Source organism: Capsicum annuum, chromosome 9 (assembly GCF_002878395.1).
Source record: "Capsicum annuum cultivar UCD-10X-F1 chromosome 9, UCD10Xv1.1, whole genome shotgun sequence".
NCBI classification, from domain to species: Eukaryota; Viridiplantae; Streptophyta; class Magnoliopsida; order Solanales; family Solanaceae; genus Capsicum; species Capsicum annuum.
The window spans coordinates 153635576-153656680 of NC_061119.1; the positions used below are offsets into that span (position 1 = coordinate 153635576).

General features: G+C 38.1%; 1 protein-coding gene across 7 annotated transcripts; it reads right to left on the reverse strand.

Annotated features, from left to right (window-relative positions):
• Positions 1 to 1099: 1099 nt before the first annotated feature.
• On the reverse strand, positions 1100 to 20665 carry LOC107842510 (transcription factor LRL2). 7 transcript variants are annotated; one of them, XR_001665831.2, is made up of 9 exons: positions 20186 to 20480; positions 19519 to 19795; positions 19309 to 19386; positions 19089 to 19208; positions 3460 to 3525; positions 3155 to 3220; positions 1968 to 2066; positions 1664 to 1723; positions 1440 to 1549 (listed from the first exon to the last, which is right to left on the reverse strand). XR_001665831.2 is itself a non-coding variant. In XM_016686403.2 (8 exons), the coding sequence occupies exons 2-8, from the start codon at positions 19777 to 19779 to the stop codon at positions 1385 to 1387; spliced, it is 834 nt and encodes a 277-aa protein (XP_016541889.2). In that variant the 5' UTR covers positions 19780 to 19795; positions 20509 to 20665; the 3' UTR covers positions 1100 to 1384. The 7 variants fall into 7 exon arrangements, 5 of the variants coding, with proteins under 5 accessions (XP_016541889.2, XP_016541891.2, XP_047253003.1 ...); XR_001665830.2 differs by having other exon boundaries at positions 1440 to 1567; XM_016686403.2 differs by lacking the exons at positions 1968 to 2066; positions 20186 to 20480 and adding an exon at positions 20509 to 20665 and having other exon boundaries at positions 1100 to 1567.
• Between the last annotated feature and the right edge of the window lie 440 nt (positions 20666 to 21105).

Consider the following 21105-nt stretch of genomic DNA (forward strand, 5'->3'; position numbering starts at 1 on the left):
GTTCAAGAATTTAGTGATTTCATATTCGATATTATCACTCGCTAATGATATGATTATAACACAATAATAGCAGATCTTTCGTCCTTTCTTGTCCTTCATTTGGACCTGATAAAACGCAAGATGCTGTTTTGTCTTATTTCAAAGGAAGCATCTTTTTATTATTTGGCCACTTTATTTTCTTTAATCACTCTTCAATTGTCATTGTAAGGTCACAGCATAGTGCAACTTTGATTAGGAGTGACAAAATCTAGAATAAAGTAATTAAGAGGGAAGCGCAACACGATTCCCAAACTCCAAGTTAATTAGGAAGAAACTTCTTTAATATCACAACTCAAGGAGGGGGGAAAGCATATATAGTAGAAATCACAGCAATTTCAAATTTAAGTTTCACTTTTTACACATTATCCCTCTAAGTTATCTAATTTCTGGTTTGCAGAGAGGATCAGAACATCTGTTCCTAGTTCTGCCAAATCATGTATCAGTCAATAAACGCCACAAATTCCAAAAAAAAATGGAATCAAAAGAAAATGTCTGCAAATAAGCGGTTTTCACTTCACTGTGCGACAATATAGGAAAGTGGAGCATCTTATTAGCATCATTCCCTGTCGCTGTTTGTTAATCACCCAGCACACACGTGAGCACACAGTGGGGATAGGAGGGCACTGAGGGGGTGCGAAGCACCCCAACTGTGCCACTTTCCCGTTGGTTAAACAAGTTCGCTTTTGCAGGTTTCAGCAATGATCCTTATCAGCATGCCTATGTCATTCGTTATAGATAACTTCAGTAGACAGTAGTTTGTCTTACATTGTATAAACTAATCTCAATATTTACTAAGCTCTAAAGTCTAGCACAAATCAAGTCGATATCTGGGGTTGTTTCATGTCCACGGGTGCCTGGACCGGAGGTGCTGCCTCCGAGAGAGTAACAAAAAGTTGACAAAGAGTGGGGTATCTCAGTGGAATGACAGCTTAGAGAAGAACAGTAAAGAAGCCTATATAAGGATCTCTTTCTTAGACTCTGAAAATAAAACAGATCCACTGTGACCTAATTCAGAAGGTTAAAATTGCTCACTTTGAATGACATGGTCAAGGAGTACAAATGTGTCAAAGGATAGAGGTTTAATTAATTCAATTGTGCCTTTTTACAAAAATTTAAATATCCCTTACGTTTGTTAATTAAAATAGATAAAGCAGATAATGAGCACCTATTTGATAGTGTAAGATGAAGCTAGAGTTAAGACAGAGAGCAGAACTGTACAAAGATAAATCTTCTTGTGCTTTGCTTAAAAAACGTTGTACTATAGTTTTCTTGCCTAATTACCACTTCAGAATACTTTGCGTTAACTTTGCATGGGAAGTTATATGTTGACCTGCTTTTTCAGTTTCTATTCATGATGATGCAGTCCTTCTGCCAGAGCCATAGGCATCACAAATAGGCCCTTACTCTCCAGCAATTGGGTTGCCATTGAAGGATTCATTTCCAGCAACTTTCCCATTGTGTCTTCAAGGGGTTCAATCTGTTGTTCATCAAGGGTGTAATGGCCACATCCCTGAAAATCAGTCAGAACCTATTACATTCTCCAACAATTAGTTTTTGTATAAATAAAAAGTCCAAAAGTTTGATTAGTAATGTAATTGTTAAATTGGATCATGAATGGTGGTACCTCAAGATTTACAAATGGGATAGAAGCAGGTTCGCCACCCAATCTGCTCCTACTGAGATCCTGCACAACCACAATTAAGTTCCCATAAGTCTCCAGCAGGATTAGTTAATTACAGGATGCTGTTCAGACAAAAAACATTGTTAAACTTGATGCAAAGACAACCAAATAAGGAAATACAAAACTACATTGAATAGAGTTCTTGATGACCTGAAAGATGGTACAAGGTAAAGAGCAATAGAAGTAGCGGTTATTCAACAGTGATGCCCCAAAATTTAATAGCAACATTAACGTGAAGATTAATCACCTAGAGGCACTGAAATAGGTCACCAGTTAAACCATTTATCCAAATAATTGAGCTACTGGGTTCAAGAATTATACCGAAGCAGTAAGCAACCATAAACTCCTGGAAAAAAAAAACTGTCTGAACTTAATACACGAAAATTAATTGAAAATGTAAAATAACACAAGAAACACACTCTATACAGGCTTATACATTTAAGAGTGACAAGTATAGCGTCCAATGTCCCCGACCCCACTTGGTGGGAATATACTGGGTATGTTGTTGTAAGTATAGCATCCAGTGAGATTCATTATGTTATGTTTGCTTAAGAAACAAAGCATTCTAGGAGCCTAATATGTTCAAAACTAAATGAGAAGGATGATGACGGTAGAGTTTTTCTATAGAATGCTTAGGAATGATCTGGCAAAGAATAGGTTATCCACATTTGGCTGGAAGATAAATAGAATATGCACAATAGTTCTCAAAGGAAAGTTATGGGCAAGCACTATGTCTTAGGTTCCATATTTACTGGACAGGCATAGTCTTTTTGGTTTTTTCGAGTAGTAATACAAATTGCTGGCTTTGCTCTAAACCACCTAGATTGATGGTTACCAGATACAAGGGAATCCAACTTATTTTCCGCAAGTTCCTCGTACAAATGATTGAATAAATGAGCTAGATTGGCAATACGTCCAGTTTATCAGGTTAACTGGTTGTTGCCTCCTTGCTAAGATTAAGTTTGTCATGTCAAACAAACAGAAGCAATCTTGAAGACATCATCACACAATAGAGTTCAGCAACAATGATCTTAAGTCATTTTCTTTAGATAAAGAAATTGAGATATACTTAGGCTTCAAATTCTTATAGACAAAATCTTCAAGTACTAATATACAGAAGAGTCACATAAGAATTACATGGTATGGATAGTTGGCTCTTAATTTGCAATTTTGCCTACGGCTCGTTATGGATAGTTGACTCTTAATTTGCAATTTTGCCTACGGCTCATTAAAGTCCTTGTCAGGCAGAAAGGCAATATTGATGTCAAACACGTGACAAAAGTATTGTTGCATTAACAAGGTTAATAGACAAATTAAAAAATGTAGCGCATTCAGATTATTGACCATTGAAAGAACAGAAAAAATTCTATATCCACAGTATATGCAGGTAAGCTTATTTTGTGCCAAGGACATTATATAAGAACGTTTATATACCTTTATCTGGAACTGCAGATATTTGATGTGGTCAATAATTTCATCCATTAGAGATTCTTTTCCACCCTGCAAACCACAGTAAAACTACCGCTTCACCCATTCTTTAGGAAGATGCAGAAATTCTACAATAAAATAGATGATACCAGTAACTAATTCTTTGTATTTTCCAAAGCCCCTCCCCCCTATCCCTCTACCCTCCAACTTTCAGCATTCCTCACGTACATAACTTTTACAACATCTGCATATCCTGTATTTTGAATAGCTAAGCAATATACATAAAGTCAAATGCCAATAGGATGTGTTACCTGTTTAGAGCATGGAAATAATTCTCCCAATGCCTCTATTCTTTCAGCGATCCTCATCCTGCGATGCTGAATCCAAAATCAGCTATAATTAGGCATCGGGTGATAACTGTGAAGTTTACAATAACAACATACCCAGTGTAATCCCCCATGTGAGGTCCGGGACCTTACCCCTACCTTTGAAAAGTAGAGAGGTAGTTTCCCATAGGCCCTCGGCTAAAAAAGAGAAATTATTCGGAGAAAGGTAGCAAGAAAAAACATGACAACAAGCTATCAAGATACAGAGAAAAATGAAGCAACAGATGGCAAAAAAAGAAAACCCATTGAAGAATAAGAAACTATGTGATTATTAAATGCCACTACTAATAAGGAGAGAGGATATGGGGCTAGCCTCTCGCCTCTCCCACCTAAAGGGCGACCACATCCGGCTACCTACTACCTTCTACCCTAATACGCGACCTGCATACCTTCCTATCTAGGATCATGCCTTTAGTAAGCTGAAGTTATGTCATATCTTGTCTAATCACCTCACTCTAGTTCTCTTTCGGCCTACTCTACCTCTCCCAACTCCTTATACAACCAACCTCTCACACCTCCTAATTGGCGCATTTGTGCACCTCCTCTTCACATGCCCGAACCATCTTAGTCTCGCTTTCCTCATTTTGTTCTCCATGGATGCCACACCCACCTTGCCTCGTGTATAACTTTGTTCCCAATCATGTCTCTCTTAGTGTGTCCACACATTTATTTGAGCATATCCTCATCTCTACTGGTATTCATCTTCTATTCATCTTCTGAAGGTGGGTTCTTGATTGGACAACACTCTCTCCCGTACAATAATATTGGTCTAACCAACACCCTGTAGAACTTACCCCTAAGTCTTGGCGACGCATTCTTATTGCACAGTTCCTCCACAACTAGCCTCCATTTCGCCCACCCCGCTCCAAGACAATGTGCGACATCACCATCAGTCTTTTCGTCTGCTTAGATTATGGACTCAAGAATCAAGATTCACTGTGAAGCTTGTGAGAAATAATGGAGAAAATATTATTGAATTGTGTATCTAATTACTACATTGAGATCCTATTTATAGACACTATATTAGACTATTTTTCCGACTAGGATTCTATATAATATTCCTATCCCTACTCATATTCTAACACTCCCCCTCAAGCTGGTGCATACAAGTCATATGTAGCAAGTTTGTTACAAATGTAATACAAGGACCAAAATATTTGCAAGCTGATCACTCGATTCACAAAATTTGTAAAAATATCTCTGGAAAGTATCTTCTCTCTCAAGAAGTGACAATTAATCTCAATGTGTTTAGTACTATCATATAAAACCCCACAAGCTCCTAGATAAGTTTTCAACTAATCATTATATGTTTAAAGGCCCCAAAGCAATTATGCTAGCCATAATTAAGTGTCATGACCTTAACTTTGAGTATAAAGTGTTTTCAATACGAATCATGGTCATAGGAAGCACTTAGAGCAAAGTCGAGTTGAGAGCATTTGTATCGATTGAGTTTTAGTATCCGATCCTACAAGAATCAACTTTAAACAAGTGTAACTCTTAGAATATAACGATTCAGGTGTCCTACTATATATCAAATGAAAGATCTTCGAGTTTTCTTTCGATTGCATTCGATTTCACCTTAATCCGATATCGGAGTAGAAAGTTATGCTCATTTTACTTTAGAGTGTCGTCTATCAACAAGGTGACGACTTGAGTGATAAGCCGTCAATTAAGTGACGAGCTATTAACCTCGTCGTCAGCCTTAACCAAAAAATACCCTACATCACTTAGCAAAGGTGACGATTAGGTTGATAAGCCATCACCTAAGTGATAAGCTATCAACTAAGTCGTCACCCTTAACCAAAAAGTGTCCAAGTCCAGCTAGAGGGTGATGGCTAGGTTGATAAGTCATCAACTAGGTGATAAGCTATCACCTAAGTCATCAACTAAAAATCTGCAATTTTTATTAGTTTCCCTAGGGGTAATTTGGTCTTTTCCTCGCATCAAACTCCTCGTCCACGAATTCAAACCTCCAATACACGCTATTTTGCCCCATTCTCCATCAGTTATCATATGTAAAAACCCTTCCCCTTATTCCAAGGACAAAAAAAAAATTCAAGTTTCTTCTCAAAAATTCAAGCACCCAAGGTCCCAATTCCAAGTTTCTTCTTCAAGGATTCAAACAATTAAGGTATGTGGGGTATTCATCAATGGGTTCCTTCCACCCATTGAGTCCCAAAATGCTTTTTTTTGTTCAAGTACGGACCTTTAATCTTATTTTGTGAAATTATCCATGTAAATCATGAATTTAATTCATGTTTCTTAGAAATTCGAATTCAAGCCATGTCAACATATTTTCCCATGTAAATTAGGTTATTTCATGTTTTAAATTTCAATTATTCAATTGATTTCGTGTTAAATTATCAAGTTCTAACCTAAACCATGTGAACATGTTACCCTCCCAAGTTTAACTCATCCCCATGTTCAAATTCATGTAATTCATCAATTTAGTGAAATGTATTATGTTTGTTCTCTGAATTATGATTTCCTACCAGTGTTTTAAATGATGTTATCGTATTTAAAGTATCATTCAGTGCTGGAGGGTTATGAACACCCGATACCTATCTGTTTATGTGTGTCCTTGTTTGTAAGTTACAAGTCAATCAAAATCATGATTTTAGCACCATATTCAGATCATCATTTTTATAATGAACTCACCAGTATTATTTCATGTTAAATACATTAGTTTGCATGTTCATGGTTACTTCAGATTATGCATGCACTGTATTTTTATCAGAATACCTTATATGAGCAAATTAGTTATCAGTGCATGTACTGGTTATGTTTCGTTTCAGTTCAGTTGGGAGTAGGATTTAGCACCAAGTGAACCCAGGGATGGAGGCTCACCTGCCAGTAGAGGGTGTGACCTTTAGTAGCAGTTCCTAAGTTCCAGAACTACGTAACCAGCGTAGGTATGAGAGATCTTCCTGCCAGTAGAGGGTTGACACTCTCTTAGGGGCACTTGGCAGTCAAGGGTGACACCCTAGTCCTTCGGGACACCAGTTTAGTGGATCCACAAAGCCATTGTTTGTACCCGTGGCAAGGTACTGACACCCTTCCAACTGGGGTTACAGGTTGAACCCCAATTAGTTCAGATTGAGGCATGTCGGTTACATGATAGCTCCCACATCTCAGTTCAGTATTCAGAATGTCAACTCAGGTTTACATGACCAGTTATACAGATATCAATTATTCGGCTACACAAATATCAGTTATTCAGTTATTCAGATCACTTCAGTACATGTTTATGCTTGATCTTGCATACATTTTTCATGTTCATGCATTTGTGCTTGGTATATTTGCATATTCAGATCCTCGGTTTATTCAGTTTACATTTTAGTTCAGATATGCATGATTTTGTGTCAGTTCCCATTCCATAGTTTCAGACCTAATATTTTTACATAATCCTCAGTACAGTTTCACAGCATATTCAGCTTTAACTCAAGATTTACATACAGTATTCATGTCTCTACTGCTCTCCAGTTTACAAAAATGTTTTTATCTCGTGATTTAGAAATTTCGCTATCTTACAGCTTTTACGTACAACCATGATTTAAATGCATTTTTCAACAAATAGCTTATGTCCTTAATTTTAAAGCATACATTAAATATTTTCCATGATTCAGTGCATGTCTCACATACTCAGTACATTCCAAAGTACTGACCACATATATGTGTTTGTGGCTACATTCCTTAGTGATATAGGTACCAGATGTAGCCCACACACCAGGGTCAGACAGTTATCAGCATTCAGCCAGCAGGTGATGAGTTCTCTTATTTCTGGACTCAAGTTAGTTGCAGTTCCTGTATTTTATTTCCATTATTCTTATATATTGATTTGGGTTAGTTGGGGGTCGCGTCCCGACTACCTATAGTCAGTATTAGTAGAGGTTTCATAAACAATCAATCAGAGTTGATGTATTTAGTTTCAGCTTTCTTTTGTATAAACCAGTGATGTAAAAGTTTAAAAATAGTTTTGTATTGAACAAGTCCAGCTAATGGCATCTTCTCCGCTTATTGCTTTCAATTTTATGTATTTATTCAGTTCCTCACGAATCATGCCAGTACCATAAGTTAGCTTAGGATCACTTGTGGTTCTAAGCATCGTGTTACGACTAGAGGTAGTCTCGAGTCGTGACAAACTTGGTATCAGAGCACAAGGTTAAAGTGTCCTAGGGTGTTTATGAAGTTGTGTCTAGTAGAGTCTTGCGGAACGGTACGGAGACGTCTGTACTTTTCTTTAAGAGGCTATAAGGCATTTAAGAAATGTTTCCCTTCTTTCTTGTCTCATGTCTCAGATCGTGCAGTAGAGATGTTCTCTAAGAAACTTATGCAGAATCTTACATTTCTCCATTCATGCCAACTCTGTCTTATTTTCGAGGTAACAAAATAATCAAGCTTAAACTCCTACTGATAGAGTTTTCTCAAAAAATCTCTAAGGACAGTTATAGGATTGCATGTGGGCTCAAAAGGGATCCCATCAGTGCCTTTAAGTTCCAAAGTTTGAAAGTGTTCGTTCCTATTCACGAAAATCGTGCACTAAGCCAAAGTCAGATGTGTCGTCCTCAGAATCCTATGATAGCATATGACCTAGAGTTAGAAGCATGAACCTAGAAGTTAAACAGCAGTAAAATGGGGATAGTGTTTATCCAGATTTAGTAGATCACGTATCCATGAAGCCAGAAAGGTGTTGTGTAGTTTGTTTAATAGCACTTTGAGAGAGATTTCTCAGTTAAGGAAGACTTAAAGTATGTTAATGCTTTAGTCGGGTTAGAGATTAGGTAGTGACCACAATGATAGAAGAGCTTGCTAAGGTTGAACATGTTTACAACATTTTGTGTGGATTAGTGTTTTATGATTCCTATCCAGTAGTAATAAGTGGGTATTAATGTATGAGAAGTTCTGTGGACATCCATATCAAGTGTTAGAATCTAAGTTTGAATCTTGGATGATTGAGCAAATAGAAAGAAGATTTTGAAATTCTAGATGGTGTGAACTCAGGATATAGTGATACTCCCGAAAATTCTAAGTCAGTAAGTGTTTAAGTTATTATATGATGACTATTGGGGCTATAGAAAGTTAAGAGTTCTATCTCAGAAAGAAGTACTAACAGTGGGTTTTACACTTTAAGATACAGTTTTTAAGGTGAGTTTATTATTTATGCGTATTGTTATATCTCGGACTTTAGAGTAGAATGGTTGCAATTCAGTTTAGTCAGCTCTATGATCATAGCTCATATTCATGCACTTTCCATAGAATCATGTACGCTCTCAGTTCCTAGTATAAGGAGTTCCAGTTCACTCAGCAGTACAAATCATATTCCATGAATTTATGAACTCCAAACTCAGGTCATGCAGCACATGACTCATGTACTCATGCTTTACAGTATGCTCAGTTTCCATAACTCATGGTGCACCCTCAATGACCAGTGAAATTCATATTATGTCATGTATGTTCTCAATTTATAGCTCTTTAATGAATTCATGCCTTTGATACTCTATTCCTCAAGCCACAATTATGTGTCAAAGTTATGTATAGTATTCTTTCATGCTTCAGGACCTCATGTTGTAACCTTTCAGTAACCTCTCCTTATGTAAGAATAGTGGTGATGAAATTGGATGATCAATTGTTAGATGGAAGAGTAAATGTTCCTTATTAGGAAAAGATTGTTTTTTGCTTGTTTTATATAAGGCTATAAATGTGAAGGAAGATTGAGGCAAAGCTTTTGGTATATGTCATGGTTAGTTGAGAATTCTATGTGTGTCTTCATTGGGATAGTGCATGGAAGTTGTTGATAGAGGTATCAGAGAGTATGGAAAAATTTCCTAGGAGGATTGGTTGACTAGAAGTTCATATGTGGTCATAATGATAGGCTTTAGTGTCATGTCGGTATATATTTGGATAAATGCATTATGTAGTAGTGAATTCCTAGTAAGAGGTTGAAGTTCGTCGTTGAAGTGGTAAGGAGTAATATTTTTTAGATGAGAGCTCTGAAAACACATAGGATGTTGAATCTGTGGTTTAGACTAGTATTATGGTGTTATGTGTGGTACCTTGCGACTTTGAGTAGGCTTGAACATGGTTAGAGAATTTAGTTCAGCTCAGACTTTAGTAGATGGAGTTATCAGTGTCCTTGTGAAGATTATAAGTGGCGTCAAATGAAGGGTAGCATTTTAAAAGGAAGAGCAGAGTTGAGGCAGTATTTGAGAAGTGTGGCTAAGCTTGAAAGTTAGCAGTTGCATTGCCTAAGGCCTAGTAATTCTATCCTAGCTTATGTTTCATAGGCCTATATTCTACGTTATAGAGTTGTAACCATGTTGCGATTCCTTATTCAGCCATCTTATTCAAATCATGCCCAAAACTCTTTGCTCCCTAATATTACTAGAACTTCTTGCAAAGAGTGTTGAAGAAATACTCCAGTTAAGTATAAGCTTTCAATATAATTCAGTCCGTATAGCCAACAATTCAGTTAGACGATCAGATAAACTCCTATAGTTTGCCATCTTTCTATCTAGTCTTACTATTTGAAGTTTCATGAATATGGCTATTTCAAGAGGCAATTTGTTCGCATCCATGCAAATTGCGAATTAAGTTCAGTCTATGCATCATGTTTCAGATTCAGATATTTAGTCATGATTCAGTTCGTGAGTGTTCAGTACATAATCTTAGTTTTCTTAGTATTCCAGCTTAGACAATTTCATTCGGGGATGAATGATCCCAAAGGGGAGATATTGTAATACCCCACAAGCTCCTAGATAAGTTTCCAACTAATCGTTATATGATTAAAGGCCCCAAAGCGATTATGTCAAGCCATAATTAAGTGTCATGACCTTTAACCTTGTGTATAAAGTGTTTTCAATGCGAATCATGGTCATAGGAAGCACTTAGAGCAAAGTCGAGTTGAGAGCATTTGTATCGATTGAGTTTTAGTATCCGATTCTATAAGAGAGCTTTAAACGAGCGTAACTCTTAGAATATAACGATTCAGGTGTCCTACTATATATCAAATGAAAGATCTTCGAGTCTTCTTTCCAACGCATCCGATTTCACTTTAATCCAATATCGGAGTAGAAAGTTATGCTCATTTTACTTCAGAGTGTCTGTCTGTCAACAACGTGATGACTTGAGTGATAAGCCGTCAACTAAGTGACGAGCTCTCAACCTCGTCAGCCTTAACCAGAAAATACCCTACATTACTTAGGAAAGGTGACGACAAGGTTGATAAGTCATCACCTAAGTGATAAGCTTCACCCTTAACCAGAAAGTGTCCAAGTCCAACTAGAGGGTGACGACTAGGTTGATAAGTCATCAACTAGGTGATAAGCTATCACCTAAGTCATCAACTAAAAATTTCTGCAATTTTTATTCAGTCTCTCTAGAGGTAATTTGGTCTTTTCCTCGCATCAAACTCCTCTTCCACAAATTAAAACCTCCAATACACGCTATTTTGCCCCATTCTCAATCAGTATCATACGTAAAAACCCTTCCCCTTTTCCCAAGGACAAGAAAAAACTCAAGTTTCTTCTCATGAATTCAAGCATCCAAGGTCCTAATTCCAAGCTTCTTCTTCAAGGATTCAAGCAATTAAGGTATGTGGGGTATTCATCAATGGGTTCCTTCCACCCATCGAGTCCCAAAATCCCTTTTTTGTATGGATTTTTAATCTTTTTTGTGAAATTATCCATATAAATCATGAATTTAATCCATGTCATCTTAGAAATTTGAATTCAAGCCATGTCAACATATTTTCCTATGTAAATTAGGTTATTTCATGTTTTAAATTTCAATTAACCATGTCATGTTTAATTGGTTTCATGTTAAATTATCAAGTTATGAACTAAACCATGTGGACATGTTACCCTCCCAAGTTTAACTCATCCCCATGTTCAAATTCATGTAATTCATCAGTTTAGTGAAATGTATTATGTTTTGGGTCTCTGAATTATGATTTCCTACCAGTATTTTAAATGATGTTATTGTATTTAAAGTATCATTCAGTGCTAAAGGGTTATGAACACCCGATACCTATCTGTTTATACGTGTCCTTGGTTTCAAGTTACAAGTCAGTCAGAATCATGATTTTATCACAATATTCAAATCATCATTTTTATAATGAACTCGCCAGTATTATTTCATGTTAAATACATCAGTTTACATGTTCACGGTTGCTTCAGATTATGCATGCACTGTATTTTTTCAAAATACCTTGTATGAGCAAATTAGTTATCAGTGCATGTACCAGCTATGTTCCGTGTCAGTTCAGTTGGGAGTAGAATTTAGCACCAAGTGAATCCAAGGATGGGGGCTCACCTGCCAGTAGAGGGTGTGACATTTAGTAGCAGTCCCTGAGTTCCAGAACTACGTAGCCAGTGGAGGTAAGAGAGGTCTTCCTGCCAGTAGAGGGTTGAAACTCTCTTAGGGGCACCTACCAGTCGAGGGTAACATCCCAGTCCTTAGGGACACCAGTTTAGTGGATCCACACAGCCAATGTTAGTACATGTGGCAACGTACTGACACCCTTCCAACTGGGGCTACAGGTTGGACCCCAATTAGCTCAGATTGGCGCATGTCGGGACATGATAGCTCCCGCAGTCTCAGTTCAGTATTCAGAATATGTCAACTCAGGTTTGCATGACCAGCTATATAGATATCGGTTATTTAGTTATACAGATATCAATTATTCAGCTATACAGATATCAGTTATTCAGATCATTTCTGTACATTTTTATGCTTTGTCTTGCATTCATTTTTCATGTTATGTATTCATGCTCGGTATATTTGCATATTCAAATCCTCAGTTTATTTCATTTTACGTTTTAGTTCAGATATGCATGATTTTGTGTCAGTTCCCATTCCATAGTTTCAGACCTAATATTTATACATGATCCTCAGTACAGTTTCACAGCATATTCAGCTTTAACTCAAGATTTACATACAGCATTTATGTCTCTACCACTCTCCGATTTACAGAAATGTTTTCATCTCATGATTTAGAAATCTCACTTTTTCAGAGGTAGCGGTATGGGCTGCGTACATTTCACCATCCCCAGACCTCACTGTGTGGGAATATACTGGGTTGTTGTTGTTGTTGTTGTTGATTTAGAAATCTCACTGTCTTACAGCTTTTACAAACAGTCGTGAATTAAATGCATATTTTCAGCAAATAGCTTATGTCCTCAGTTTTAAAGCATACATTAAGAATTTTTCATAATTCAGTGCATGTCTCACATACTCAGTACATTCCAAAGTACTGACCACACATATACGTTTGTGGCTACAGTTCTTCATGATGCAGGTACCAAATATAGCCCACACACCAGGGTCAAACAGTTATCAGCATTCAGCCAGCAGATGATGAGTTCTCTTATTTAGGGACTCAAGTCAGTTGCAGTTCCTGTATTTTATTTCCATTATTCTTATGTATTAATTTGGGTCAGTTGGGGGTCGCGTCTCAACTAACTATAGTTAGTATTAGTAGAGGCTTCATAGACAGTCAGTCAGAGTTGATGTATTCAGTTTCAGCTTTCTTTTGTATAAACCAGTGATGTAAAAGTTTAAAAATAGTTTTGTATTGAACAAGTCCAGTTAATGGCATCTTTTCCGTTTATTGCTTCCGATTTTATATATTTGTTCAGTTGCTCACGAATTATGCCAGTAACATGGGTTAGCTTGGGATCACTTGTGGTTCTAAACACCGTGTTAAGACTAAGGGGTAGTCTCAGGTCGTGACATATCATGAAATACCGAATTTGATGCAATATGAAGAGTCGCTTGGTTGTCACACACAAGTTCCATTTCACTGATTTCTCTAAATTTTAACTCTCTCCACAACTGTTTGATCCACACTAGCTCACAAGTTGCTAGCACCATTGCTCGATATTCTGTTTCTGCACTAGATCGAGCAACCAAACTCCGTTTCATACTCTTCCAGGACACTAAATTACCTCATGCTAAAACATAATATCCCAACGTAGAACGTCTATCACAAGGTCATCCTGTCCAATCAGCGTCTATATATCCAACGCTCATGACCTCGATCCTCGAAGAGTAGTCCTTTACCTGGGGTTGACTCAATATATCGCACAATGCGAACAACTACATCCCAATGACTATCATAGAAAGAATCCATAAATTGACTTACAACACTCACAAGATAGGAAATGTCAAGTCTGGTCATGGTGAGATAATTCAACTTACCAACTAGACGCCTATATCTTCCAGGATCACTGAGTGGCTCCCTGTCCTGGCAGGAGTTTAGCTCCCCTGACCTGGCAGGAGTTTAGTATTCAGATCCATAGGACTGTCAACAGATTTACATCCCATCATTCTTGTCTCCTCGAGAATGTCTAAGCCATACTTGCATTGCGAAATAACAATACCTAATCTGGACTGAGCAACTTCAATACCTAAAAAATACTTCAGTTTGCCGAGGTCTTTAGTTTGAAAATGCTGCAAGATTTGTTGCTTCAAACTAATGATACCATCTTGATCATTGTCGCTAATAACGATTTCATCAACGTAAACCACGAATAAATACATAGATTTGGAACAAAATGTCGATAAAACACAGAGTGATCTGCTTCACTACGAATCATGCCAAACTTCTGAATTAATGTTTGAACTTTCCAAACCAGACTCGAGGAGATGTTTTAGACCATAAAGTGACCGACGCAATCGACACACCCGACTAGACTCCCCCTGAGCAACAAAAACAGATGGTTGCTTCATATAAACTTCCTCCTAAAGGTCACCATGGAGAAAAAGCATTCTTAATTAATATCCAACTGAAAAAAGGGCTAGTGTTGAACAGCAACCATAGATAGAAAAAGACGAAAAAATGTTATTTTAGCCATGGGAGAGAAAGTCACTATAATCAAGCATCTGAGTGTACCCCTTGGCAACAAGGTACGCCTTATGTTGATCAATTTGGCTGTCTGGACCAACTTTCACGGCATAAACCCAACGATAACCAACGATTGATTTACCCAAAGGGAGAGGAACAAGCTCCCAAGTACCACTCACATGTAAAGCAAACATTTCATCAATCGTAATCTATCGCCACCCTGGATAAGAAAGAGTTTCTTTTGTGGACTTAGGGATAGAGACAGAGGACAAAGATGATATAAAGGCATAATGGGTGATGATAGACTATGATAACTTAAAAGGGTATAATGAGGATTAGTATTACGAATGGATTATATACCTTTTCGAAGTGCAATCGGAGAAGATAAATTTGTACTAGGTGCAGAGTCGGGTGCAGGACGTGAATCATCTGAGCCTAATGCTATACGTGGATGACGATAATAAGTCAGGAGTGGTGGCACTGCAGATGAAGCTGTAGAAGGTATTGTAGATTCCTTAAAAGTCTGTGCAGGTAAGACTGGCGGCACTATGGATGGAGATGTAGAAGTAACAGTCAAGTGGTCCAGTTAGGCAACGGATGGGAGGGATCATGAGGGTGGAGCTTGGTGTGAAGAAATTTTTTGCCTACATTGTGTTGAAGTAAATTGTAAGGAAGATGTTTACTAAAAGATGTTAATGGCGGTAGAGATCTTGGTAATGAAATATCAATGTAGAGAAGAGGTCCTTGGTGTTTCTCAAATCAGAAGGGATGTCCACTTATTGAGCAATACTAGAAGAGAGGTCAAATTAATTCCCCTACACTATAAGTTATTGAGAATACAATTAAATAATAAAATCTTGCTCTCTCTAACAACTTAAGTTTTTAGATGAAATGGTCACACACTGAGATTCTGGGATCGAATCTCACCGCCACCCATTATTAAAAAGAATTTCCATGTGCATGGCCATGAAAACCGCACATGAGGGGGCGTGTTGAGAATATAATTAAATAATAAATGTGTGCTCTCTTTAAAAGCTTAAGCTTTTAGATGAGATGGTCAAACATAAGTGTTCAAATGTGTTTTCTTTTTAGTATGTTCTATGTAATTCTTAGCATGCAAAATATATGATCAGGGTGTAATACAACTGCCTAAGTGCTAAGGTTAATAATTCTTGAGATTTAATAGTAATGATGATAATTTTTTGCTTCCCTCTATGCTTCCATCTAATATAATTAATGATTTGGGAAAGGACGGAAGCAATTTTATGACAATCTCATAAACACAAAGGGAAGCAAAAAATTATCTTGGGGGCAAGAGTAACGGATTATCAACATTACTACTGAGTCTCAAGATTTATTAAAGTACTTAGCAGTCGTATTACGTCCTGATCATATATTTTGCATGCTAAAAATTACATAGAACATACTAAAAGAAAACACATTCGAACACTTATAATGTGGAGGAATTAATTTGACCTCTCCTCTAGTATTGCTAATTAAGTGGACTTTCCTTCTGATTTGAGAAATGCCAAGGACCTCTACTCGACATTGATGTTTCATTACCAAGACCTCTGCTGCCATTAACATTTTTTACTAAACATCTTCCTTACAATTTTACCATCAATACAATGTAGGCAAGGATTTGCTTCACACCAAGCTCCACCATCAAGACCCCTCCTCTCCCCTGCCTGACTGGGCCAATCTTTCTCTCTCCCACCCATCCACACCCTCCTATCCCCTATCCACCCCCTCATCGTATCATCCACATCACAGTGCTCCCCTCCCCCCTTTCATCCCCAACCCAATTTTAGCCCTTCTCTTTTTACATATCCCACCCTACAATTCCTTCTCTTTCCTGGTCTCTCCATATTTTCCTACCCCAACCCCCTGCCACTCCCATTATCCTACCCTCCTTTCCCAAATTATTAATTATCCCCAACATGCTCGAACTCTATGTTAACCCCTTATCCACTCACTAGCATGGTCACCTCCACCAACCCACCCAAGAATTGTTTCTTCTCGATTACCTTTGGGAATAGTTTTAGATTTAGATACTCACAACACTTAACTCTATATTAACATTCATACATCCATACATATACATATTATGTTAAACAAAATTACTCTATCATGATATACACATGTAGAATAATAGGATGTTAGCAGTGAAATTGGCGATGTTGGCTTATGTTATTTATCATGAGAGATTCAATTAATTCACCCAAAACATTAAGAAAATAAGGTAAGATCATAATCAAGGGAGTATCTAAACTTCCAATGGGATACAAGACTAATATTCTGACAAATAAATATTGCATAATAGAGGGGTTGAAGCTCAACATTGAGTTACCCCGCCATACAAAGTAATAACTGCTAGTTACAACACATGATGACAAATATCTAGGATTTACAACAACATGCCCCGTGTATTCCCACAAAGTGAGGACTAGAAAGGGTAAAGTGTACGCAGTCCACACCACCACCTCAAATGAAATAGAGAGGTTGTTTCAGATAGACCCCGGGCTCAGGACAGATAACAATATAACCAACACAAAACATAAAAACAAACCACAAAAAGGGATATCACACCGTTAGATAATAAAGAAACAAGACATCCATAAGGTAATACTATAAACTAGCTATTCGAAATCATAGACATCACAAGACACCACGAACAAGAGGCTACAAGAAACTACGGGCACATATACAAGCAAAGCACTCTTCCCTACTATTACGGACGTACTCCTACTACTAACTCTCTATCCTAATCTGCATCTTCCACACCTTCCTATCAAAGATCATGTCCTCTGTAAGGTGTAACTGCTCTATATCATGCCTAATCACATCCCTCCAATATTTCTCCAGTTTACCTCTACCCCACCTAAAACCATCCATAGTCAACCTCTCACACCTCTGTACCGGAGCATCCACGCCCCTCCTCATCATATGTTCGAACCACCACAACCTCACTTCCCGCATCTTGTCCTCCAACGAAGTCACACCCACCTTCTCCTGAATATTCTCATTTCTAACCCTATCCCTCCTAATAAGTCCACACATCCATCGCAACATCCTCATCTTCGTCACCTTCAACTTTTGAATGTGGGAGTTCTTAACTGACAAACACTCATGCTCCATACAACATAGCCAATCGGACTATCACTCTGTAGTACTTACCTTTAAGTTTAGGAGGCACCTTTTTATCACACAAGACTCTCCAAGCGAGCTTCCATTTCAACTACCCTGCACCAATGCGTGACATCCTCGTCAATCTCACTATTCCCCTAAATCATAAACCCAAGATACTAAAACTCTTCCTCTTCTGAATGGCCTGAGAATCCATCTTACCACGTCATCCTCATACGACAAATCACTAAACTTACATTCCAAGTACTCCATCTTGGTCCTGCTCAACCTAAATCCTTTAGACTCAAAGGTCTGTCTCTAAACCTCCAGCTTATTATAACTCCTCCTCGAGTCTCGTCAATCAGTACACCATCATCAACAAATAACATAACCAAGGCACCTCTCCTTGAATATGCCGCGTCAAAACATCCATCACCAAAACAAATAAAAACGAGCTAAGATTCGAACCCTGGTGCAACCCTGTCAAAATAGGAAAGTGCTATGAATCTCCTCCGACCCTCATCACACAATTCTTTGCGCCGTCGTACATGTCTTGAATCGACCTAATTACGCCACGGGCACCCCTCTAGCCTCCAAGTACCTACACAAAATCTCCCTGGGGAATTTGTCATACATCTTCTCAAGATCAATGAACACAATGTGCAAGTCCTTCCCTCCCTAAACTGCTCCACTCGTCTTCTCACGAAGTGAATGACTTCAGTAGTCGAGTGGCCTAGCATGAAATCCAACTGATTCTCGAAAATAGTGATGATCCTCCTCAGCCTCAACTCTACTACCTTTTCCCAAACATTTATAGTATGAAAAAACAGCTCTATACCCCTATAGTTGTTGCATGTCCCCCTTGTTTTTATAAAGTGAAATCATTGTACTCCATCTCCAAGCTTCGGGCATCTTTGCTGCCCTAAAAATGATGTTAAACAACCTTGTCAGCTACTCCAAATCTGCACCGTCAGTGCTCTTCCAAAATCCATCGAAATCTCGTCTGGCCTAGTCGCCCGACCCCTCCGCATCTAAGAATAGCACCCTTGACCTCCTCAACCGTGATACGCCTACAATAACCGTAATCGCGACACCTCTCTGAGTGCTCCAAGTCCCCCAACACGAAACCTTTGTCCCCCTCATCGTTCAAAAGTCTATAAAAATAGGACTGCCAACGCCTCCTACTGTGGGCATCCTCCACCAACACTTTTCCATCCACCACCTAGAGAACACATCTTGATAAAAATTTCGAAGACCTCATAATCATGATTATGTAAAAATGGCAGTTATTTAAATGGTTGGTTACCCTAAATTAAAGGGAAAAGAACAAGCACTAATTGTACTAAACATCAAATGGCGGTGAATAGGGCAGTATGTATATACAAGCTGCAAGAAGACAATCAATCCCCTTACATTTGCATATAACAAGAAACATAATGATGATTCAAGACACGGGGGGGGATGGTCCCTGCCAGCGCCACCCCTACGGCCTACCCTCTGCAATAGTGCTCATGCATAGACAGATGGTCATAGAAAGGGTTGCCACTGGATATACTTAAATGCATATCTGAAGGATTTAGCTTACCCGATCAGATAATGCAGCTCTTGCTTTTCTAGACCTTTTGGGAGGATACGACGACCCAGCAGTTGATGCTTCAGAGCAAGATCCAGAAGCGTGAATGACATCTCCTCTTCGCACCCATGTCTGCCGTCCATATATGCAAGGTTTTTGTCATGAAATAGTAACAATTACTTTTCTTTTTCTAACTTTGAAGTTCAGATATTGAAATAAATCTCCACATTACCAAGGCACCTAGTTGATGCTCTGAGCCAGTCAAACAGTTGAGTGGCATCCCTTCATAATAAGGCCTCGGGTATTTTATCTGCTAAAAACAGGAGTTAGAATTCCAACTCTTTCACTAGAGATGAATTTAAACAGTTACCACAGATAAAAGGTATCTGGTAACCACTTGACTATCAGTTTATAGGCTAAGCTTGTAGATAAAAGGTCATACCTCCTGAGAAATCATGTCACCAGAGCCCTCAACAAGTCTGAAAGCAGAAGCTTCTGCCGAAGCATCTACTTGAACCTCTGAGACGACATTCTCTGCAAGATATTCTGCATAATTATCTGGTGTTTGCTGGTCATGGATCCACTGAGGTGAAGGCACGGGAACATAGTGGATCCTGTCAATTCCAACACCAGCCATGTACTGCTTGTTAAGTTCATGGCCCGCTGGATGATAAGCATCATTTGGCTGATTCTGCTCTCCCATGATACCAAAAAACAGACTGCTAAGCTCAAAGCAAAGCACAGATTGTTAAATTGGAAGGAAAAAACATAATCTCCAAGTCAAATTTGCATGTTAAAGAGGGTGATAAGATTTTAAATGATATGAGAAAGGTACATACTATTTCAGCTAGAATAGACATCCATTTTCAAATGAAGAACCACATATAAGAAAAGCTCCAACTCTATCAGCAAGTATAAAGACTTTAAAGAATGAGCTTAAACTTTTGCATTTCATTTTCCTCTATCAAATTTAAGGAATGGGCAACAGAAAAAATGCTTAGCATTAAAATCCTAAGAACAGAAGGTCTCAGGTTCAATTCGAACCTTCCCAGCAGAAACAAAAATATGAGGTGATTTCTTTCCATTTGTACTGGCCTTGGTGGACATACCTACTTGATGATGCATGTTGCTGATGGAAAGTGGTAGGTATCCGTGCATCTAAATTAAACATACGTCCCAATCCCATAAACTAAAACATTAGAATTCAAATTCATTTCTCAGCTCAAAATTCGCAAGAAAGCTGCATATACAAAGTAAATGGGCCAATAAATATATTTCAAAATAGTTTCACTGTTAAGTTCACTTGACTTCTCTAGGAACACCGACAAGAAAAACAAAACAAAACAAAGCCAAATGAATCGAAATGCATAAACTTGAAAAATCAAACAGAATGAATTTCATTTCAGCATAGAGTACGGTAAAAAAATTGTACCTGAATTTTTATGTAAAGAGATGATGAAATTGAGGAGGCAAATAAGAAATTTGCTACATTAGGGTTCACTAGGCCTGTAGCTAACATGCGCTCAATGTAAATTGGATATCCATGTAGCAAGAGACGAGTACGCAAAATTACCATATTTTTCAATTTAATTTACAAAGAATGAAAGGAAAATCATGATACTTTTTTTTTTTCCTTCATGCAGTGTTTGGTGCCCGATTGGAGCTCGTATTGTTCGGTGCCCGCATTGGATAGGAGCCCATATTATTCGGTGTCCGCATGGGATGGGAGCCCATATTATTCGGTGTCCGCATTAAAGCCTTAACTAATCCGGATGCGTTGCAGCGCTCATTAAGTTGGCAGCGCTTCCAACAGAGTTTTCTTAGAGTTTTCTTCATATCCAGAATTGAACCCTTAACCTCTAGTTAAGGGTGGAGCAGCGCCATCTACCGCACCACAACTCAAATTGGTAATCATGATAGTTTTAAATTAATGCTATGTTTCATTTTATTTGAATTTTTTGTTTTATTTTAAATAGGGTTGCTTATCGGATGATCCAACGGATCATTACATTTAGAGTCATTTGGATAA